This window comes from Stenella coeruleoalba (genome assembly GCF_951394435.1).
Source record: "Stenella coeruleoalba genome assembly, chromosome: 2".
NCBI classification, from domain to species: Eukaryota; Metazoa; Chordata; class Mammalia; order Artiodactyla; family Delphinidae; genus Stenella; species Stenella coeruleoalba.
In genome coordinates, this window is record NC_137147.1 from 106,031,119 (window position 1) to 106,052,623 (window position 21,505).

General features: G+C 46.7%; 1 protein-coding gene across 8 annotated transcripts in view; it reads left to right on the plus strand.

The window, feature by feature from the left end:
* The window catches only part of ARNT2 (aryl hydrocarbon receptor nuclear translocator 2), a 203,902-nt gene that overhangs the window by 15,072 nt on the left and 167,325 nt on the right, over window positions 1-21,505 (plus strand). For 2 of the 8 annotated variants that reach the window (XM_079909990.1, XM_079909994.1), the window contains exon 1: window positions 16,258-16,402. The exons of 4 other annotated variants lie outside the window; for them this stretch is intronic. In XM_079909990.1, the coding sequence (XP_079766116.1) occupies window positions 16,306-16,402 (97 nt within the window). In that variant the 5' untranslated portion in view covers window positions 16,258-16,305. Of the gene's footprint in view, window positions 1-16,257; window positions 16,403-19,089; window positions 19,160-21,505 lie in introns of those variants that run through there. 2 more of the 8 variants (XM_079909991.1, XM_079909996.1) reach the window with 2 other exon arrangements.

A 21,505-nucleotide genomic window follows, 5' to 3' on the forward strand; every position in this document is an offset into this window, starting at 1 on the left:
TGCAACAGGAAGCCATTGAAGTGTTGTGAGCAGGGCTGTGATGTACTGGGAGGTGGATTTTGAAAAGATCCCTCTGGCTGTTGAATCAGGCCGGCCTGGTGAGGGCATCCATCCTCCCCGTCCAGGGAGGGGACCACCGGGGCCTGCTCCACGTGGCAGTGGACATGGAGAGAAGCAGGTGGATCCCCGAGATACTTAGGAGGTAAAGCCAACAGAACCAGATGATGGATCAGATTGAGCTGATAGAGGCGGCAGTGGCTAGGTTCCCAGTTCAGTCACGGGAAGGGTAGGGTGCTGTTTCCCAAGACGGCGAACGTTGATGAGGTCCTGGTATTTTGGTGGAGGTGGCAGGGAGATGACAGACTTGGTCTTGGGACATGTTGAGTTGAAGACATCATGAGTTCAAGGCATCCAAGTGGGGATTTGCCAGAAACCTCAAGTTGCTTCATTTCCCTTTTAGAGTTGGGATTTTCTTTTTTCACTATGGTATCCCCAGTGGCCTGAATGAAGCCTGCCACATAATAGGTGCTTAATAAATATTACTGAATGAACGAATGAATGAATGGATTGGTCTCCAAGTCCCTCAAATTGCGAACCAATGAGAAGCAGCATGACCACTACAAGGTTCCTTTTCTGTTTTTAGTAACTTTCTACGCTGAAGTAATTTCAGGCTTACAGAAAAGTTGCAAGAATAGTGCACAGAACTCCTGTATTCCCATCACGTAGATTCCTCAAGTGTTAACATTCACCACCTTTGCCTAATCAATTTCTTCAGTTTTTCTCTCTCTTTATTTTCCTGAACAATTTGAGAATACATGGTAGACACGACGCCCCTTTTAATTCTAAATACTTCAGTGTGTGTTCCTAAGAATTAGCACATCCTCCTACAGAGCTACAATGTATGATCAAAATCAGGAAGTTAGTGGGACTTCCCTGGTGGTCCAGTGGGTAAGACTCAGCGCTCCCCAATACAGGGGCCTGGGTTCGATCCCTGGTCGGGGAACTAGATCCCGCATGCATGCCACAACTAAGAAGTCTGCATGCCACAACCAAACCGATCCTGCATGCTGCAGCGGAGATCCCGTGTGCCGCAACTCAGACCCGGCGCAGCCTAAATAAATATTTTAAAAAATGTTTAAAAATCAGGAAGTTGGCATTAATAACAGTATCAGCTAAGCCACAGACCTTATTCGTATTTTACCGTTGTTCTTCACAGCCAAAACATTTTTTTTTTTTTTTTGGCTCCAGGTTTAAACCAGGATTACAAGTTATGATGTCCCTTAGTCTTCTTTAATTCTGGAATTACTGCTGTCTTTTTTGGTTTGTTTTTTTCCCTTTCATGGCTGTAACATTTTTGCTGAGTACATGCCAGTGCCTTTATAAAATATCCCTCAATTTGGTTTTGTTTGATGTTGCCTCACGATTACGTTGGGATTTTGCTTTTAAAATTTTTATCAAGAACCCCCCCCCCAAGTGATGTTATATCACAAGGCTGCTTTTAGCAGGCATTACTTAAAAGCGAGTCTCTGAGTCGATGAAGTCAAGGTCCTGTGCAGATAAAGCTAAGGAAGGATGATTAGTGGTTCCACGTGCCATTCCCTACGTGCTTGGCAAACCTCTTTGGGTTCTATACACCATATATAGGTAGCTTCAGATGCTCCTTGTCAAGTGCAGGTCCCAGGGTTTTGGGGTTTTTTTTTTTTAAAGCCTGTGAGGATAACAGTTTCCTAACTAAATATCAACTTCACTTGACAAATAAAATAATTATAATCTAACTGTGTAAGGATGATCATATCTCTAATAAAGTCAATAGGAAGTTGAAGTGTTTAATTACCAACTTTCCTAACATACAGATTGGGAAGCTTTTCAGGTAAGTTACTCATGTGCAGTGCCTGAAACACACTGCAATTAACAATCGGATCTTCCTTCAAACAGTAATTAGTGTGTGATTTGTCCTGCTCTTCGTGGCTGGTGCATATCCAGGTTTAGATGTGTATTTGTGTTTACTTTAGGAAGTGAATTTGCTGCTGCTTTTTTTTTTTTTGGCTGCACCACATGTGAAATCTTACCTCCCCGACCAGGGATCCAACCCGGGCCCCCTGCATTGGAAGCGTGGAGTCTTAACCACTGGACCACCAGGGAAGTCCCCTGCTGTTTCTTCTATAGTCCACTTAAAAACAAGTTTGCATTTTACTGTGACTTCATAAAGAAAGACCTAGTGACTTAAAAATCAGATATTTGGGGTGCATAATTTGCCTGCAGAAACTTGCTGAGTTTTTCCCCAAGATCTGAGAATCTCCGTCCTCCCTCCTTCCCTCTACCCCTTCCTCCCTTCTTTCTTTCTCCCTATGTCTCTTTCTCTTCCTCCTTCATCTTCTCCTCCTTGCTTCCATTTGTCCTTCCTCCCTTCCTCCCTCTCTCCCTTGGTCCTTCTTTCCCTCCCAGCTCCCCCTTCCTTTGCGTCAAAGACCCAAAGGAACCAGAGAGATTGGAAATGTTCGGGTCACCGCAGTAGCTCATGCTGGGTCACCTTGCTACAAGTATTTAAAAACCCAGACTCCTCTACTGTGTGAGTGGTGACGATGTGAACACCATCTACTAGGGGACAGTAGAGGCAAAGGCCTCAGTTTTCCCATCTGTAAAATGCGGTGACTTCTTCATTGAGCACTGACTGTGCTGTGTGCTCAGGATTCAGAGGTGAGCAGAACACTGCCCCCCGGGCTCGAGGCAGGCCACGGAGGATGCGGTGACCATGACTCGTGGGCTGGCTGGTTACCCTCTCGTGGCCGCTGCCGCCTCACATGTACAGTGGTGCACCTCTTTCGGTTGCATTGTGGATTAGATGGTTCTGTTTAACACCTTTTGGGGTGGGACCTGGCACGTGGTACACACTGGGTCAGCGGTGACTTTGCTCCCTGTAATTGTTTTTCACGGGGGCGCGGAACAGGGCCCAGGGCTCAGAAGTGAAGGGCATCTTTCCAGCTGGGCAGGGAAAACGTGGGGAACAAATAACCAAAAGTGCTTATGAAAGCAGGCAGTCTGATGTTACCAGGGCTCTTCTGTGCATGTGGGGATCGCAAGCTGTCCCCGCTCCAGTATTCCTCCTCCCAGGCTCAATGCTGGGGAAGTCCCCGCCCTGCCTGTGTTCCTTACCGGGGCAGTCCCTCCCCCACCCTGCTGGACTCCAGGCTTTTCCCTCCTGTCGTGTTGTGACTGTCCTTCTCGCCATCCCTCCCTGTTTGCTAGACTTTCTGCCCTGGTCCTGCCCCTAACTGCAGACCAGTGTGTAATGCCCTGCCCCCCACTTCTCTGCTCCCTGTTCTCACTGGCATAGTGGGGTGGGGGAAGGGTCCCATCGCCCTAGAACAAGTCTCCCTCCTGGCCTCTTCATACTCTGGACAGACTGGGATGGGCTGACCACCCAAGAGGGTCCCCTGTTGAATGCCTAGGGCTGCTGTGACCTCAGACACGGTGCCTGGGCGCCTGGAAGCGGCCTCTGCAGGTGGTGGCTTGGTGCCCCTGTCTCCTTCCACCTCTTGAACTGGCGCCACTGGGCCTCAGGCTGCATCCCAAGACATTTCAGTTTTTCACAACACTTTGTGGACAGACTAGGAGTTAAGACGTGTGTCTCCTTTGTTCAAGTTTATTCATTCGTATTCATCCATTCAACAAATATTCATTAACTGTATGCCCTTTATTAATCATGGTGCTTAAGTGCTGGGATTATACTGGTTAGAAAGAATGGCGCAGTCTGTGCCTTCAAGCATTTACAGTCTTGCAGAGGGCAGCTCCTCCCCTGAGTCATTCAGGCTGAATGTTCGCGCAGGAGCTGTTAGGCCCGTCCACCACTAGGTGGCGCAGTCACACAGGTAGCTCAGTCACTCAAACTCGACCTGCCTCAGAATCACCAGGAGGGTGGCTTGTTAGTACCAAGTGCTGCCCTGTCCCAGAAGCTCTGTCAGTAGGTCGGGGTCGGGTCAGAGAGGGGTTGGGTTGACATTTGTATTTCTGACAAGTTCTCAGGTGATACTGCTGGTCTCTGGACCACCCTTCAGGTCCACAGAAGCAGAAGCAGCTAAGCCAATACTGTGCCCGCTGCCAACTAACTCAGCCTGTCTCAAGGCTTCTGGGTGTGTGAACTTCATGGATCGTTCTGATGGCTGGACGTAATAGCCTCATTTCACAGATGAGGAAGTTGACAGCTGGTAGGAGGCAGAGCTGAGACTGGCACTGATTCTGATCCTAAGTTCACCCTCTTTCCACTGTCACACTGGCTCTCCCTGGGTGGTTTGGGAGAGGAGGAGGAAGGTGAATGACTGAGCGGACCTGGGGAGATGTGAACTAGAAGTGTGATAGGCATTCCAGGCGGCAGGCGAGGTGGGAAGAGTGCTGTATTCGTGCCCGGTCCTGGCTCTGTCCGGCATGGGCCTGGTTTGTGCCCTTGGGCACCCCGCTTTTTCTCTTTGAGCTTTTATTTTCTCATCTACAAAATGAAGGTTTGGACCGTGGTGTGGGGATTTGTTTCATTTACTGTGCTGGGTATTCAGTGGGCCTCTTCAATCGAGAGACTGACTTTAGGGCTGAATTTTTTTTTTTTTTAAGTAAATTCTTTCTCTCTAGCCTCTCTTTCTGGAAATTCTGTTAGTTAGCTACAGACCTCCTGGATTGATCATCTCTCTCTTCTCTCCTTCCCCAGCTCCTGATTGCTTTGGGGAGGTTTATATTTCTTTAGAAAACAAACCGCCAGTCTCATTCCTTGGGGGAAATACCAGCTTGTTGGCATTAGGGGTTAGAAGTTCCTTACTGTCATTAATGGTGTGTCGGGAAGAAAGAGGGGATGAGGCATGTGTCACTGGGCCTCCTTTAACTGGAAAACGGTGGCTTTTAAAAGAAGCATCTAGATTCACTTTTCTTTTAAAAGAAAATGATTCTCTAACTGTGTAAAACAACAGAAGCCAAACTATACCACCATGTACTACTATTTACAACTTGAAAAAAGTGATTTAAAGGTTTGAAAATAAAAGGACTGACCGTGGTCTGTCAGGCCAGTGCAGACAAAAGGAAAGCTGTGATCACAATTTTAAAATCAGTAAAAAGGGAATTATTGCCAAAACATCTAATGGTACAAAGAAATTATTACCCTATAATTTATTGGTTTTGAACCTTAATGGACCCAACAACACTGTGTAACTGATAGGAATTTCTTATGATACCTTGCGTGGAAACCCCATCTTACTGCTTTATTTTTACCCATCAAATTAAACCTGCCTCATCTCTGCCAGGTTGGCTGTTGGAACATCCATTTTCATTTTTCCGGGGAAGATACACCCTTTGGTCATTTATGACACCTTTGGACCTTACACAACTCAGGAAAATTGGAAACAGGCCTCTGGTCTTTGGCAGTTCCCAGTGAGATGCTCATTAGCCAGATCCTCAGGTCTGATTGAAGGCAACCTGTTGGCTAGCTGTCATTTAGTCCAAGTGGGCTGTCAGGAAATTATAGCATTGAAAAATAAGCAAAATTAGGAAACTGATGGATGAGTTAAATAGCTACTAAACACAGATGAATAGGGAATTAATGAATTAGAAAGTGGAACGAAAGAAATGACAGAAGTCAGCATAGAGATCAGAGTTAGAACATATCAAAGAGTGGCTATGAGACAAAGAGACTAGGCTTCCTACTTCTTTTTTTTTTTAATTGAAGTATAGCTGATTTACAATGTTGTGTTAGTTTCAGGTGTACAGCAAAGTGATTCAGGTATACATACACATCTATCTGTTCTTTTCCAGATTCTTTTCCCTTATAGGTTATTACAAAACATTGAGTATAGTTCTCTGTGCTACACAGTAGGTTCTTCTTGGTTATCTGTTTTATATATAGTAGTGTGTATAAGTTAATGCCAAACTCCAATTTATCCCTCCCCCCCACCACTTTCCCCTTTGGTAACCATAAGTTTGTTGTCCATGTCTGTGGTTCTATTTCTGTTTTGTACATAAGTTCATTTGTATCATTTTTTTTAGATTGCACATGTAAGCGATATATTTGTCTCTGGCTTACTTCACTTAGTGTGATCATCTCTAGGTCCATCTGTGTTGCTGCAAATGGCATTATTTCATTCTTTCTTTATGGCTGAGTAGTATCCCATTATATATGTACCACATCTTTTTTAAAATTTATTTCTTTACTTATATTTATTTTGGGCTGCGTTGGGTCTTCATCGCTGTGCGCAGGCTATCTCTAGTTGCGGCGAGCGGTGGCTACTCTTCCTTGCGGTGCACGGGCTTCTCATTGCGGTGGCTTCTCTTGTTGTGGAGCACGGGCTCTAGGCGCACGGGCTTCAGTAGTTGTGGCACGTAGGCTCTGTAGTTGTGGCACACGGGCTTAGTTGCTCTGCGGCATGTGGGATCTTCCCGGACCAGGGATCGAACCTGTGTCCCCTGCATTGGCAGGCAGATTCTTAACCACTGAGCCACCAGGGAAGTCCCTGTACCACATCTTCTTTATCCATTCATCTGTTGATGGACATTTAGGTTGTTTCCATGTCTTGGCTATTGTAAATAGTGCTGCTATGAACATAGGGGTGCTTTTATATTTTCGAATTATGGTTTTCTCTGGATATATGCCCAGGAGTAGGATTACAGGGCCATATGGTAGCTCTATTTTTAGTTTTTTATTTTATTTTATTTATTTTTAAATTTTTATTGGAGTAGAGTTACTTTACAATGCTGTGTTAGTTTCTGCTGTACAGCAAAGTGAATCAGTTGTACATGTACATATATCCACTCTTTTTTAGATTCTTTTCCCTTATAGGTCATTACAGAGTATTGAGAAGAGTTCCCTGTGCTATACAGTAGGTCCTTATTAGTTATCTATTTTATATATAGTAGTATATACATGTCAGTCCCAATCTCCCAATTTATTTTTAATTTTTTGAGGAACCTCCATACTGTTCTCTATAGTAGCTGAACCAATTTACATTCCCACCAGCAGTGCAGGAGGGTTCCCTTTTCTCCACACCCTCTCCAGCATTTATTGTTTGTAGACTTTTTGATGATGGCCACTCTGACCTCACTGTAATTTTGATTTGCATTAGGCTTCCTCCTTCTTAGTGCATGAATTAGAATTCCAGTCAGAGACAGTAGGGAGAACAGGGGTGGGGCAATATTCGAAGACAAGAGGCTGACAATTTCCCAGAAGTAACGAAGGGCATTGAGCCTGAGATTCAGAAGCTACAACAAATCCCGGAAAAGATACAAAGAAATCCCAACCTAAAGAAAATGTAGTGAAAATAGAGAACACCAAGGACACCGAAAAATCCTAAAAGCAGTAACAAAGAACAGGCAGATCACCTACACAGCAGTGGCAGTGACAGCCGACCCTTGAACAACGCGGGGGGTTAACCCACATACAGCCTGTAGTCAGCTCTCCGTATTCCCTTTCCTCTGCATCTGTGGATGCAACCCACCACAGACCGCGCAGCTCTGTAGTATTTACTATTGAAAATATTCACGTATCAGTGGACCTGTGCAGTTCAAACCCAAGTTGTTCAAGGGTCAGCTGTAGGTTGATGAGTGACTTCTTGACAGCAGTAATTCAAGCCAGAAGACAACAGAATAATAATTTCAATACGCTAGTTGAAAATAATTGTAAACCTAGAATTCGAAACTTTACAAAATTTTTCTTTTAAGAATGAGAGGAAAATAAAAACATTTCAAGATAAATAAATCAAGAGAGTTACAGATTTCATCAAAGAAGCTTGTAAAGGATGTAATTCTGGGAGATGTTAAGTAACCCCAATGGAAGTTCTGAGGCACGGGGAGGAATGCTGAGCGAAGAGAGTGATGAACACAGAATAAACATAAGTATGCTTTGAATATAAATAAATAATACTAACATGTACTTTATGGGGTGATCAGAGGTAAAGCTATCCAGGATTCCTGAACTCTGCCATATGTGTAATCGTATTTCTAGAGTAGTAATTAATGCAGATAGAGTATATAACCTTCGAACTAGCAGAACAACAAAGAACAGAATGGTGTATATAACCCCCATCTCCAATAAAACGGCAACAAAGGAGGGGAAAAGAAACAGAAAAAGCGGGACAAAAAGAAAAAAAGCGGTAGAAGTAAGTCTGTACATATAAGTAGTCCCAACAAATTAATAAACCTTTGTTTCTGGATTAGGAAACAAAGATTGTCAAATTAGATTAAAAATATATACCTATAGCCATGTGTGGTTTACTAGAATCATATTTAAAATGTAATACAAGGAAGTGTGAAGTTTTTCCATTGGAAAAGTTTACAGCTTCAATAGGGCATGTTTTATTTCTTAAGGTGGGAATTTTTTGTATAAATTTCATTCCCTTTTGTATATCTTAACATTTTTCATAAGTTAAAATTTAAAAGTCAGCTTAGACCAAGTTAAATATCAACGGAGAAAATATTTTTAAAGTATGTGAGGAAGAGTTAATATCAATGTATGTATATCTGTACACGTGTGTGTATGTGTGAGTGTGTGAGTCTATGTGTGTATACACAAACAATAAAAGGAAGACTAAAAGCTCGACCATTTTTGAAATAAAGAACTAAGCAATTCAGAAAATAAATAAAAATAATCACAATTATGTTTAGATTCATTGATAACTAATGAAATAAAAGTCAAAACAAGGTATACATTTTGCTTGTCAGTTTGGCAACAGTTAAAATGCACTATAAAATCTTGCGTTGGCCGGGAAGTTCGTTTATTTCTGGTGGTGGTAAATGTGTACACTCTCTGATTCAAGTATGTTAATCGATTTTAAGAAAATAATCAGAGTGAGAAAATACCTCATACGGAAAGGATTTTTGCAGTGTTGTTTATAAAACTGGAAACAATCTAAATGTCCAACAATGACAAATAATGGTTAAATTATTTGTATGTATTTTAAATGGCCTATCATTTAGGCATTACAATGATGATATACTTCTATTTTTATTGACAGGAAAAAGCTTCATGATCTATTAGTTGAGAAAAGTAAATTATATTAATAATATGATCTTATTCATATTAAATATATCTATTTTTATTCGTATTTATATATGTACAGAAAGGGGTCTGGATTCATATTCAACAAAAAGTTAACTATGGTTATCTCTTTTTGTGTAAGCATATTTTCCAGCTTTTTTGGTCTTGTAACTTATAATCGAATAAAATTTTAAATAGAGAATGTGTTCCTAACCTAGAGGCCATATTTCGTACTGTGTGATTAAAAGCAGTAGCTTTTTAATCCAATGTACGTTGGTTTGCATGCGTTTTAGCTCTAGCCGTTACTTAGCTGTGTGACTTTAGGCAGATTACTTAGCCTCTTAACTTTGGTTTCCTTATCTGTGAAATGGAATAAGAACAATACCTAGCTTCTGGAGCAGTTGAGCTGAGCTGTTGAAATGAGACGCTGCATGTAAAGTGTTTAGCAGTGTGCTGGACGGTGTCTGTGCCCAGTACATGTCAGCTGTTCCCATCACTGGAATCATTCTGGCTCTGAGGACCATTTCCACATGGAGCTGAGAAATGATTCTCAAGTGATCTGAACAAGGGCAGCTTTGAGCAGTCAGTGTGGAAGCACACAGCAACTCGTAACACTAGGAGCACATACCTGTCAAAGGGATGAGTCACATGATCGGTTATGTCACATGTCCTTCTCAGTGTCTATTGAGATAAGCACAGGTTGTTTTTTTTTTTTCTTAGTTCAGCTATTAATAGATTTCCTAATGGTGAATTATCTGCATCTTCCTGGAATAAAAGGTACATGGTAACACTGCATGGTTCTTTTAATATTATTATTGTAAGATATGCTGGATTTGATTTGCTAAGATTTTATTTAGGGCTTTTCCATCCATGTTAATGAGTGAGATTTTTCTGCAAATACAGAATTTGTAGTGTAGCCAGTGAAGTGTTGTGCTTGTCCAATAATTCATCATATATACCGATTACAAATATTTATTGTGTGTGAGAGAGACATGGAGAAGAAAAAGGAGAAGAAGAAGGAAGGGAAGGGGAAACGAAGGGGGGAGGAGGGGAGGAGGAGGAGGAGAAGAAGGAAGGGGGAGGGGGAGGGAGAGAAGGAGGGGAGAGGGAGAGGCGGAGGAGAAGGAAGAGGGGGAGGGGAGGAGGGGAGGGGGAGGGGAGGAGGGGGAAGGGGAGGGGAGGAGGAGGAGGAGGAGGAGGAAGAGGGGGAGGAGGAGGAGGGGGAGGGGAGGAGGAGGAGGAATAGGGGGAGGGGGAGACTCAGAGAAAATAAAATCACAATATATTCGCCAGGATTCTTTCACTCTCAAAAGACAGACGGCCCAGTTCAAACTAGCTTAAACAAACCACGCAGGAATTATTGTTCATAAAGTTAGGATCGCCAGACGGGCGTTTGGCTTCAGATAAAGATCCAGAGGTGCTAGCACTGTACCTACGGCACTGTTTATCCTTCCTTCGGTCCTCTAGCCCTTCCTCTTGTGCTGGTTTTAATCTCAGGCAGGCTCTCCCCGAGGGGTGGTCCAGTTACATCTCATCAGCGAAACTCCTGCAGAAGTCAGATGATAGCACTGAGCCAGGGTCTGTTGCCAGGGGATGCAGTACTCTGACAGACCAGATCTGGGCATGTGCCCACCCCAGGAGCCCTCTTGGGGTCCCACTTTAGCCACATGGACTGTGAGTGTGTGTGTGTGGGGGGGCATATCTCAAACGTGGTTCTCAGCACTGTCACCAAAGTGCAGAAGGGGGCGGGACAGGCAGTTCAACAGATGATTGATTATCCGTAATTGATCAGGTGCTTTTGTGTGTCCCAGGTTGTGGTTACTTCATTTGGTTTGCACACCACTCCCATGAAGTTTGGTTTTATGTCACTTTACTCCCGTATTTATTGGGGAGATGCTCAGAAGCTTTCCCACTTTGCCAGGACTATAGAGTGGTAAAGTCAGTCCAAGTTGAGGACTCCTCTCCCTCAGTGGGGCTGCTTCTCCGGTCAGGACAGCCTGTGCCGCGTCTCCTGGAGACGCTCTCAGGCCAGCCATGGCGGTGTCATTGTCAATGTCCCACGTGCTGTTACTATAGCACCCTCTTGTCTGTAATAGTGCTGTAAGATCTACCTGCGGGTGGAAGCCAAAGTGATTGTACCCTTACTGCTTCACTATCACCTAAAACCTTTCCTTTCAGTTGTCTGAGTCATACTTTTCCTTTGGTTTATTGACAAAACAGCTTTCACTGTTTTCCTCCCAAAGAGTCCTAAAAAGACAAACAGGTAGAGAATGGATTTCTAATTTGTCTCACAGACTCAGGCTTCCAGACACAACTGAAACCCAGAATCTTCGCTTCAAAGATGTGAATGTGGAGCTGTCTCTATCTATGGTTGCTTCCAAGAATCTGACATGAATTTTGTAACATTCCTTATGAAAAATAAGTCTTGTTTTGCAGCACAAAGCGCTGAAGTTGAAGGATCACATAAGACGTAGAGCAAGCGAGTTGTTAAAATAAACACTTATCACAAAGATGTTTTTGCAGAGTAACTTGGGATATTAGCCCTTATCCAGCTGCTCTTGACCAAGTCTTGGCACACTGGGTGTTTTTGCTTTACAATATTGAAGGTCCGCTCAGAGTAGCCTTGTTTCTGTCAAGATGAACATAAATGAGATGATCAAGATGAGGATGAACAGGGACTCAGATGCCTTTAAATAGCTCAAGACAAGAATGTCCTTCCTGGGAGCCTGAAATGCTGTGTAATCTTTGACTTCTTTTTTTTTTTTTTTTTGACTTCTTAAATGTAGAGCAGACTTCCTGTTTCTGCGAGTGTGGCTCACTAAATGGCTGTTTTAAAATCTGAAACCCTAAGACGCACGTTGCTTTCCACTCTCTTCGATGAAGATAGCTATGTCAGTAGCATCTCTACAGGATGACCTCTGAGGGTCGTGATCCATATTTGCTCCCTATTTCAGGTTCCCCAGTCTATCCAGGAGGCTCGATTGAATTAAGTACTCTTTAGAAATGGAGATTTACCGTTTATTTGGTGTATGGATAAAAGCGAAAAGATGGAAATGCGATTGATTGCCTTCTGTGGCCAGGGAGGTAGATTCTTGAGGTCCGTGCTTCTTCTCAAGATAAATGTGGGTTATTGGTAGCTCCTAACAGCTCCTGGGTCATGCTGGCCCACATATTTTCCTTCTTTTTTTTTTTTTTTTTAAGATTTTTTGATGTGGACCATTTTTCTAAAAGTCTTTATTGAATTTGTTACAATATTGCTTCTGTTTTCTGTTTTGGGTTTTTTGGCCTTGAGGCATGTGGGATCTTAGCTCCCCAACCAGGGATCGAACCCACGCCCCCTGCCTTGGAAGGTGAAGTCTTAACCACTGGACCTCCAGGGAAGTCCCCTGGGCCCCATATTTTCTACTTTGAGCATAACTGGACAAATAGAGTTGGGTTTTAGGATATTATCTTAATAGGATACCTAGAACAGCAAATCATAGGAGCCCCAGGCTGCCATCAGAATTCACCTCCTCCTGACCCTCTTTCCATCAGAGCAAAACCCAACTTCTTAATGGCCCCTTTCTCCCAAGGCCACTACCTAGGAGGGGGCAGGGCCGAGGAAAGGGAAGACTTGGTTAACACGAGGGTGCGGTCATCATTCCCTGGGTTGTCTTCCCTCGGTGTCCACGAAGAGGAAAAAAGTTTTCACTACTCTTAATCTGGTTAAATTGTTTAGAACACCTTTCACAAATGAAAGGCATTCTTTTTGCCCAGGTGCTGTTGACCAACTGTATTCGCTTGGGCTGCCATAACGAAATACCACAGACCGGGTGGCTTCAACAACAGATATTCATTTTCTCACAGTTTGGAGGCTGGGAAGTCCAAGATCAAGGTGCTGGCCCGTCTGGTTCCTGACGGGAGCTCACTGTCTGGCTTGCAGATGGCCCACTTCTTGCTGTGTCCTCACATGGTAGTGAGAGGGGGGGAAGCAAGCTCTCTGGTGTTTCTCATAAGGGCACCGGTCCCATCGTGGGGCCTTCACCCCTGAGGTCTCATCTAAACCTCATCACCTGCCAGAGGCCTACCTCTGACTACCGTCACATTAGGTTTTAGGGCTTCAACATGTGACTTCTGATGGGGACACAATTCAGTCTGTAGCGCTAGCACAGAACTATTTTTGTTAGATGCTTGTTGTAGTGACCCACGTTTGGGGCAGTAAGGTCGTAAACTCGGGTGGGAAGAGTGAGAAGAAACAGACGTCAGGAAGGGCCGTGAGGGGGGCAGCAGGCCTGCGAGGTTAGGGCTCTGTGGCCAAGGCTCCTCCTGCTGAGACCTGAGCTTGTGTGCTCTGTGTCCCTGTCTCCCTCTCTCCTAAGACACTTAAAAATGACTTCTTTGTTCACGGCTCAAACTGAGTCTGTATGGGACCATCCCACTCAATTTTGAGTTTGAGGCAGGGCCTGGCATGGTACCTGATAGAAGATGGCTGCCTGGAAAACCTTAACGGAAGGAAAGCAGGGAGTTTTGAGCCTCAAGATTGAAAACAAGTGAGGTTCTGCTGATGGAAAGAACGGAAGTCAGCTTATCAGATGGTTTGGGAAGGAAAAACTGAGTTCCGTTTTAGAATATAAAGATTGAGGTTAACCGTGGAACCTCTAGTCCATACGTTATTGCCAAGTAGTTGAAGATCATGTAGTCATACGTCTTAGGAAGATACAGGTCATTTCTTTTAACCCTGTAGTCACAGCAGGGTTCCCTATGATAAAGCCATGGCCCGATAGCCCCCCACCCATGCTGGGTGACATGTTCATTTATAAGGCATTTAGACATTCCCGTCCCAGCTCTTGGAAAGTTCTCTGCTACCCTTCAGTTCTACTATAATTCTTCCTTGTTCCCGTCATCTGAGGGCTTACAGTCTGCATCCAGCTTCCCTTCCTGCTGCCCGGCCAGCCCCGCTCTGCCTCGCCGTGTCTCTCTGGCATTTATGGTTAGATCACCCCCCTCAGCAGCTGGTCCTGATGATGGTGAAGGGCAGTCTCTGCTTGTCTATTGTATTGACCTGCGGGCTGAGTACAGGGACTTAAACACCACTGGTGTTTGCATAATAAGGACTGTACTCATCTGATGACTGAGTGGAACACTCATTGTGGGCCAGAGGCCCAAGATCTGGGTGCTTTCCTCCAACCCTACGAGAGGCAGTGCTGTGGAATGGTTCACCCTGACCACGTCTGTGCACAGACTCAGAGGACGCTGGGGAAACTGCTGCGTAGTGAGCCATACTCGTATGTGCATTGCCACATTGACCTACTAACCGTTTCTTGGACATGATCTCATGAGGCATGAGTACATGGGTTGCGTCACTTACAGATGCAGCGGGGGTGGGTCAGAGTGTGGCTCACCCAGCTTCACAGGTGAGCAAAGAAGGGACCTGGATGTTCTTGTGTTCCAGCCTCAGCATTGTGTTCAACCTTATGCCGCAGTTGTGCAGGGATTTTCTCAGCTGCTTGAAACCACTGTCCGCTGAAGGGCCCTCAGTTGATAAATGTGGGAAGTGGTACTGAAGGAGGGTCCAGGTCACACAGAGGAGGAACTGGCAGAACTGAGACCGTAAGCTTTGTGTCCCACATCCCTGACACATGCCTTCACAAAGCAGATTCTTCAATTTAATAGAGGCGAATTCCGTTCTCTTCTGGAAGAGATATGCAGAGGATTCTGAGAACCACTGTTGGTTCAAAGTGAACGTTATCCCTTTAATATGCAATTCCCAACTTTCATTCTCTGTCATCTGCTCATCTCCACATCTGGCCCCTGGATCTAGAAATAGACAAAAATAATTTTGTGACGTGTAATGAACTTAACCCTCGATGTGTATTTGACACATCCTTCAGGCCAGGAAGTGGCCTGGAAAATACAGAGGGTTTACTTGATACAGTGTAAGTCACCAGAAGGTTCTTTCTTCTCAGAATGCCTTTTCTATGTTCCAAGCCTCCTTTTAGGATAGAAAGCAGAGGAAATGAACTTGACTGACACAGCTTTTCAGAACAAAGGGATGCTGTGCCCTAATACTGCTGGGTCGAAGTTCCCAGCAGAGCCTCCGCCCAGTCAAGAAAGCCAGGCCCTTTCTCGTGCCAGCCAGGGTCACGACCACCATTCTGTCCTAGGAGGCGGCAGAAGCACCCCTGCACCCCTGCCTGGCATCTCATCCTTTTCCCTACCCTGCCCCCCTTGGAGTCACATCCACAGGACATCACTGTCCTCTGAGAAGTACCAACAGGGCAGCCGGTGAGGGACCACCAGCCATCATCAGGATCTTTTTGTCCCCTCAGAAGGGTTCTCTTGCCATTCAGGTCTCCTCCCCAGGATGAGAGCCACTGTTCCTGGTACCACCATGGCTTCCTAGGCCTTCTGACTCGATACCATAGCTGTGACTGGGCTTTCAGCCTCTTAGATGAGTCAACAGGTCGTATGACGATGTGTGTGGTCCCGGCTCTGAGATCTAGGTGGTCTCCCCACTTCCCAGGCCCAACCAGCCTCTCTTCTCCCCTGTCCCCCAGCCATGCTGGCCAGTTTCCTGTCAGACCCTGGATCTAAGGTAGACCCATGGGAGAATGGAAAGGTCAACTATGCGTCATTTGTATGGTCAGACCAGTCAAACCCATAGCAGAGCTCCTAAGTCAACGTTCTTCCCCTCCAAAATCTCCCTGGGTGTATTCCCTCTTGGGATACCCCAGAGCCAGGAAGAACAAGCCCAGAGGAGACAGAGCCCAGAGGACCCCAGATGCCACCACCGCCGGTCTCAGATTTGACGTGTAAATGGTTTCAGCCTCTCCTTCCTGGCTTCTCCATACCCTTCTCCTGATGTCTTTGAAGGCCTGGATCTGCCTGATGCTTCAAGGATATTGGTTGTGACCTTGGGGTTTTGCTCTGCTCGGGTGGTCTGTTTAGCTTTAGTGACACAGAGAAATCGTCAGGATTGGGAATGTGGGAATGAGGGTCATAATATCCTCCCCCCATTCCCCCCACCGCCAGAAACTTGAAAGCAGTCACTTAGGCAGCCAGTCCAGACCTTGGGTGGGGGGAGGACGGTGTACCTGGGAGAGCCTGTGCAGCTTTCCGTGGTCAGCTCACCCACGAGCTCAGTCTGCCCCGCTCTGTGCTGGGCCCTTCCTGGGTGGTGCGTGCACAGGGATGAATCCCACATTCTCCTGCCCCAGACAATGTCCTAGGGGAGTTTTCCACCAGCCGACACTCTGCTCGTCTTCATTGATATCATTCACCAGGATCCAGTATCACACCCCCCGCCCCCGTGACCTCCCGCCATGGGGCAGTGGGCAGCAGTCAGGGGAACCGTGCAGTGGAATTCTTCTGAAGAAAAACAATCATCACCTGTCACCACCACCCCATCCCTCCAATGCAGTAAGTCCCCTACACATGTACCTTCAGGTTGCGAACTTTCAAAGATGTGAACGTGCGTTCGCACATCCAGTCACGTAAGTTAGTTCACGTGTCTGGCTAACATTGTCACGTGTGTGTATCCTGTACAAGTGGTTGTGCTTTTGTGTACTTTACTGTACAGTACTGTTTAGAGTACAGTAGTACAGTATCTTTATTTCAAACCCAGGAGGGCCAGAAGCAAACATAAAAACAGCAGTGATGTAGCTGGTACTGTACTTTTCAAGGTACCGTACTGTAGGATTAAAAATGTTTTTTTTATTTTTTGTGTTTCTTTTTTACGTATTATTTGTGTGAAAAGTATTATAAACCTATTACAGTACAGTACTATACAGCCGGTTGTGTTAGTTGGGTACCTAACTTTGTTGCACTTACGAACGCGCTCTCGGAACGGAACTTGTTTGTATGTAGGGGACTTACTGCAAAGGCAACAACGAAACCAGACTCAAACCCCGAATTGTCCCTGCAAAGTCAGCAGCCCAGGCCCTGCGATTGGCAGGCTGTCTGCCTGCTCCGCAAGGTCTCCTTCCAGAGGCCCTGGCTCTCTTCCGACAGGTGGGTTGCCGGGAACAGCAGGGTTATGATGGGTTGCATGGAGTCTTTATGGCCGTTGCTCCTGCCCATGTCCCGGTCACGGGAGGACCAGCCCCCCCTCACCCCGTCCGCCATCTCCAGGGCAGTCTTCCTGAGGCCCTCTTCCTGCCAGCGCCTTTCCTCTGAAAGCCCGTTGGCCTTTCCTTTCCCCGGTAGCTGCGGGGCTGCCTTTAGGATCCTGAAGGAGGCACGGAGGGGCCCTGCCTGCTCTGAGCCTCCTCCCAGAACGCCCGTTTCAGGACCGTCCCTCGTCGGGGCTATGGGTGGGGATGGGCGGAAGCAGCTTGGCCGGCGCTTCTTGCAGTCCAGGACCGATTCCTCTCTCTCTGTTGCTTCATCTTCTGTCCTCTCCTTGTGCATTTTCCCCTCAGGCCTCGTGGCCAGGACAGCCCCATTGCTTACTGCCAGGACCCTGGTTCTGCAACCCAGCCAGCTGTTTCTCAGCCCCCAGCCCGAGCTGTTCCCACTCATCCAGCTGCTTCTGCAGGGCTCTGCAGCCTTCTCTCACTGCCTGCACTGCTGTTGGCAGCTCCTGCTGGTCTTGGTGCCGAGGGCAGGCTCTGCATCCCTCATCCTCCTTGAAAGATCACCCAGGGGCTGAAGCCCTCTCTGGCCATGCGTGGGTGGCCTGCTGGGTGGGGATCATCTTGCAGGAGGCCAAGCAGTAGAAGCAGCTCTCTGAAATGACCAGCCACCCCTTGATCTCTGCCTGGACCCCTCCTCTGCCTCGGGGTCAAGTCCAGGTGTGGTGGCCCTGGTCCCCTTCTCAGGTGGCCTGATGGAACTGACCACAGACCTCGTGAGGGTTTGACTTGGTGGAGCCCTCCTGGGAGCTCAGCCTCAGAGATTGGGGGTTTTCTCAATAGGTAAAAATGCAACATCTGTTTCCCATCTAACTACTACTCTTTTGGGTGTGGACCGTGATGAAATACACACACTTGCTGTGTTCGCCGGCATCTCTGGGGCACAGTGGGAGGGCAGTGCCGTGCCCACCGTCAGCTGCATTAGAGGTAGAAGGTTCCTCAGCTTCTCCTGGGACCTGCTTTGGCAGGAGGCTTGGGCTCATTTGCTTAGACCAGAGGTTGCAAATAGTGGCTGATGGACAACATCTGGCCTGCCTCCTATTTTTCTATGGCCCACAAGCTAAGAATGATTTTTACATTTTTAAACGGTAGGGGGAAAAAAGCCCACAGAAGAATAATACTGCAAAATGTGAAAATTATATGAAATTCAAGTATCATTTGATAAGTTGGCACACAGCCAAACCCACTCATTTACATACCATCTATGGCTGTTTGGGGACCATAACCTCAGAGATGAGTAGTTGCCCCAGAAACCGTGGCCTGCAAAGCCCGAGATATCTACTTGCTGACCCCTCACGGAAGAAGTGTGCCGACCTCTGGCTTAGATGGTCTGGACTGAGGGGGACTTCTCTGCTTGGGCCAGAGCCTCTGAGCACAGAGTGATGTTCGCATGAGCTCTTGGAGCCTGGGGTCTTCATCTATAAGTAGAGTGTGGTCTCATGATCACCGAAGGCCTCTCCAGCCCAAGCTTTCCATGGTTCTAGGAAACCTCAGTAGCTCCTTCACCAGGAGCTCACCCACTCCGCCCTTCAAGTATCAGGGTCCTGGCAGAAATTGGGCCACGGGGAACAAATCCATTTGGTTTTTGGTACCAAGGAGCACAAAAACAATACAGTAATCACTTTGAAAAGAAAACCAACTTTAATGCCTTGCATGTAAACATTGTTACTCCTTTGCACATTTTGTATTTGTGGTCACTCGCTGTGTAAAACTGAAGGCACAACGTGTTTCTCGCATGATGGATGAATTATTCATCAAGGAATATATTCAACAGGGAAACCACTTTGTTTCATAAAACTTTTCAAAGGAGATTTTATATCTCTGGAAGGATAGTGATTTCCTTAATCACCTTTTTGTGGGGTGTGTTCCCGGTTTTTTTTCTTCTTTTTCAAGTAAAGGCATGTAAAGAATGAGAAGAATTGCACTTAAAGAATGAGAAGCGTTCTTCTTTTTTTTTTGTTCCTGTTTGACAAGATTTCCTGAATGAGAAACGCTGGTCCTTCCCCAGGCGACAGCATGACACTGGACGTCTATAGACTTGAGGGTGTGTAACAATATTGCTTTTCTCTGCTGCGTTTTCCTATGGAAAGTTTACCTCATTGACATTCATCTCTATGTGGAGTCACACAGTCGCATGTGACCGCACCTGAAAACTTGAAGCCAGAGATAGAGTCCCGAGGGACAATACCAGGGCAGAGGGACCTCAGAAGGAGAGAGTTTAGGTGAAGGTGTGCATATGCTTTTGTGTCAGGGAGAGGGTTGGCGGGAATCAGAGATGTCAAAGGGCTGAGAAGTGGAACCAGCAAGCAAGGGACAGAGGGAGGGGTCAAGAGAAAATTGGTGGAGAGGGAGGGGCTCAAGGGGGGGCAGTAATGCAGCAAGAGTGCAAGGGAAGGGAAGTGGAAGAGGTGGGGAGGGAGAGGAGAGGAGGGAGGGGAAGGAAATGTACAGGAGCAGGACGGTGGAGGTAAGCAGGCGGGAAACCAGGAGCTTAGACTAGAGAGGTAAAAAGTGGTGCCTCAAGGAGATTTTACATGACTTTTTCTTTTTTTTTTTAACATCTTTATTGGGGTATAATTGCTTTCCAATGGTGTGTCAGTTTCTGCTTTATAACAAAGTGAATCAGTTATACATATACATATGTCCCCATATCTCCTCCCTCTTGCATCTCCCTCCCTCCCACCCTCCCTATCCCACCCCTCTAGGTGGTCACAAAGCACCGAGCTGATTTCCCTGTGCTATGCGGCTGCTTCCCACTAGATATCTATTTTATGTTTGGTAGTGTATATATGTCCATGCCACTCTCTCACTTCGTCCCGGCTTACCCTTCCCCCTCCCCGTGTCCTCAAGTCCATTCTCTAGTAGGTCTGCATCTTTATTCCCGTCTTGCCCCTAGGTTCTTCATGACCATTTTTTTTAGTTTCCATGTATATGTGTTAGCATACGGTGTTTGTTTTTCTCTTCCTGACGTACTTCACTCTGATGGACCTAGAGACTGTCATTCAGAGTGAAGTAAGTCATGACTTTTTCTGAAGTCCTGGGTGCAAGGTGGCGGGTGGGCAGAGCACATAGCAGGTGGGAACGTCCAAGGCCACCTTCTCCTTGATTCTTTCCAAGTCCTTCTCCCGTGAGGCCGCACCTGGACTCTACCTGCAGGTGAGCTGCTGGTACCAGTGGGGTGTGTTCACCCGCTCATGCCCATCCCTCCCGGGATGACTTTTACACTCCCCAAAGCCCACTGTCCAGGGAGCTCCCCATCCCTTGGTGTCTGCAGACACAGCAGGTGGCCAGCATGGCTCCTCCTGGCCCTGTGTCCTCCCTCCTGCATTTACCTCCAGGCCGCTTTTCTCAGATGCGCAGCGTGCCTCTCCAGCTGCCGGCTCTCCCCCTGGGCTTCCTCCGTCTCTGGGCTGTAGTACTTGCTCCCTTATATTTTGGTTTTCAGTGTTCAGGAACCCTTAGGCTCCAAGATTCAGGGCATAGGAACCGCCCCCCCCACCCCCAAGAAGAGCCACTGTCCGGTGCTCTTGCTTTGGGGACGGCAGAACCCACTGCTGCTGAGCAGGGGCCATTCAGGCTTTTGAACTGGCTTCCTTTCACTGTGGGGTCCCCGTCCTCCCTTCCCCCCGCTTCTCATCCGTTCCACTTCCTCCCAATCCAAACAGCAGTGCCTCCTGTGCGTCTTTCTCACCACACTCCTCTGTCTCGCGCCTGCTTCCTCCCCTCTCTCCCTCCACAGGGAGCGGGCAGTCATAAGGATACTCTATCCGAGGTCGTTACCGGGTCAGACATGGGTGGTGTGTGGGCTCCAGAGACGGCTTCGAAGCTGCCATTGGTTACTTGCCACTGATTTTGCACCTGAATAATTGAGAACCTTTTATGTGCCCCTTGGAGCAGCACTCAGAGTAAAATTAATTCCTCCACCCATTCATTCATTCACGTGAAATGTATGTACTGAGGGGCCTGGGCGTCCCATCTATGATGCTCTGCACCAGTGAGCAAATGACCTCCATCCAGGTGTCCAGGAAACCTCCACTGTCTTCACCCAAGTCACCCCCTTCCTTCGTCCTTCCCTGTGTCTGCCCAGCTCTCACCATTATAGAGCTTCCCCCTCCTGTCTTTACCCGAGGACGTGGCGGGGGCTTCGTCCAGCCTGGGCGAGCCAGCTGTAGCTGAAGTCCCAACTTCTCACCAGACAGGCACTCTGTTTCTCGTTGACTTTCAGGCCAGAGGTGGTGTTTTAGACTGTTTAAACTGCTATAACAAGAATACCATAGACCAGCGGCTTAAACAGCAGACATTTATTTCTGACGGTTCTGGAGGCTGGGAAGTCCAAGATCAAGGCGCTGGCCTCTTTCCCCCTTGCTGTGTCCTCGTGGCTGGGAGCAGA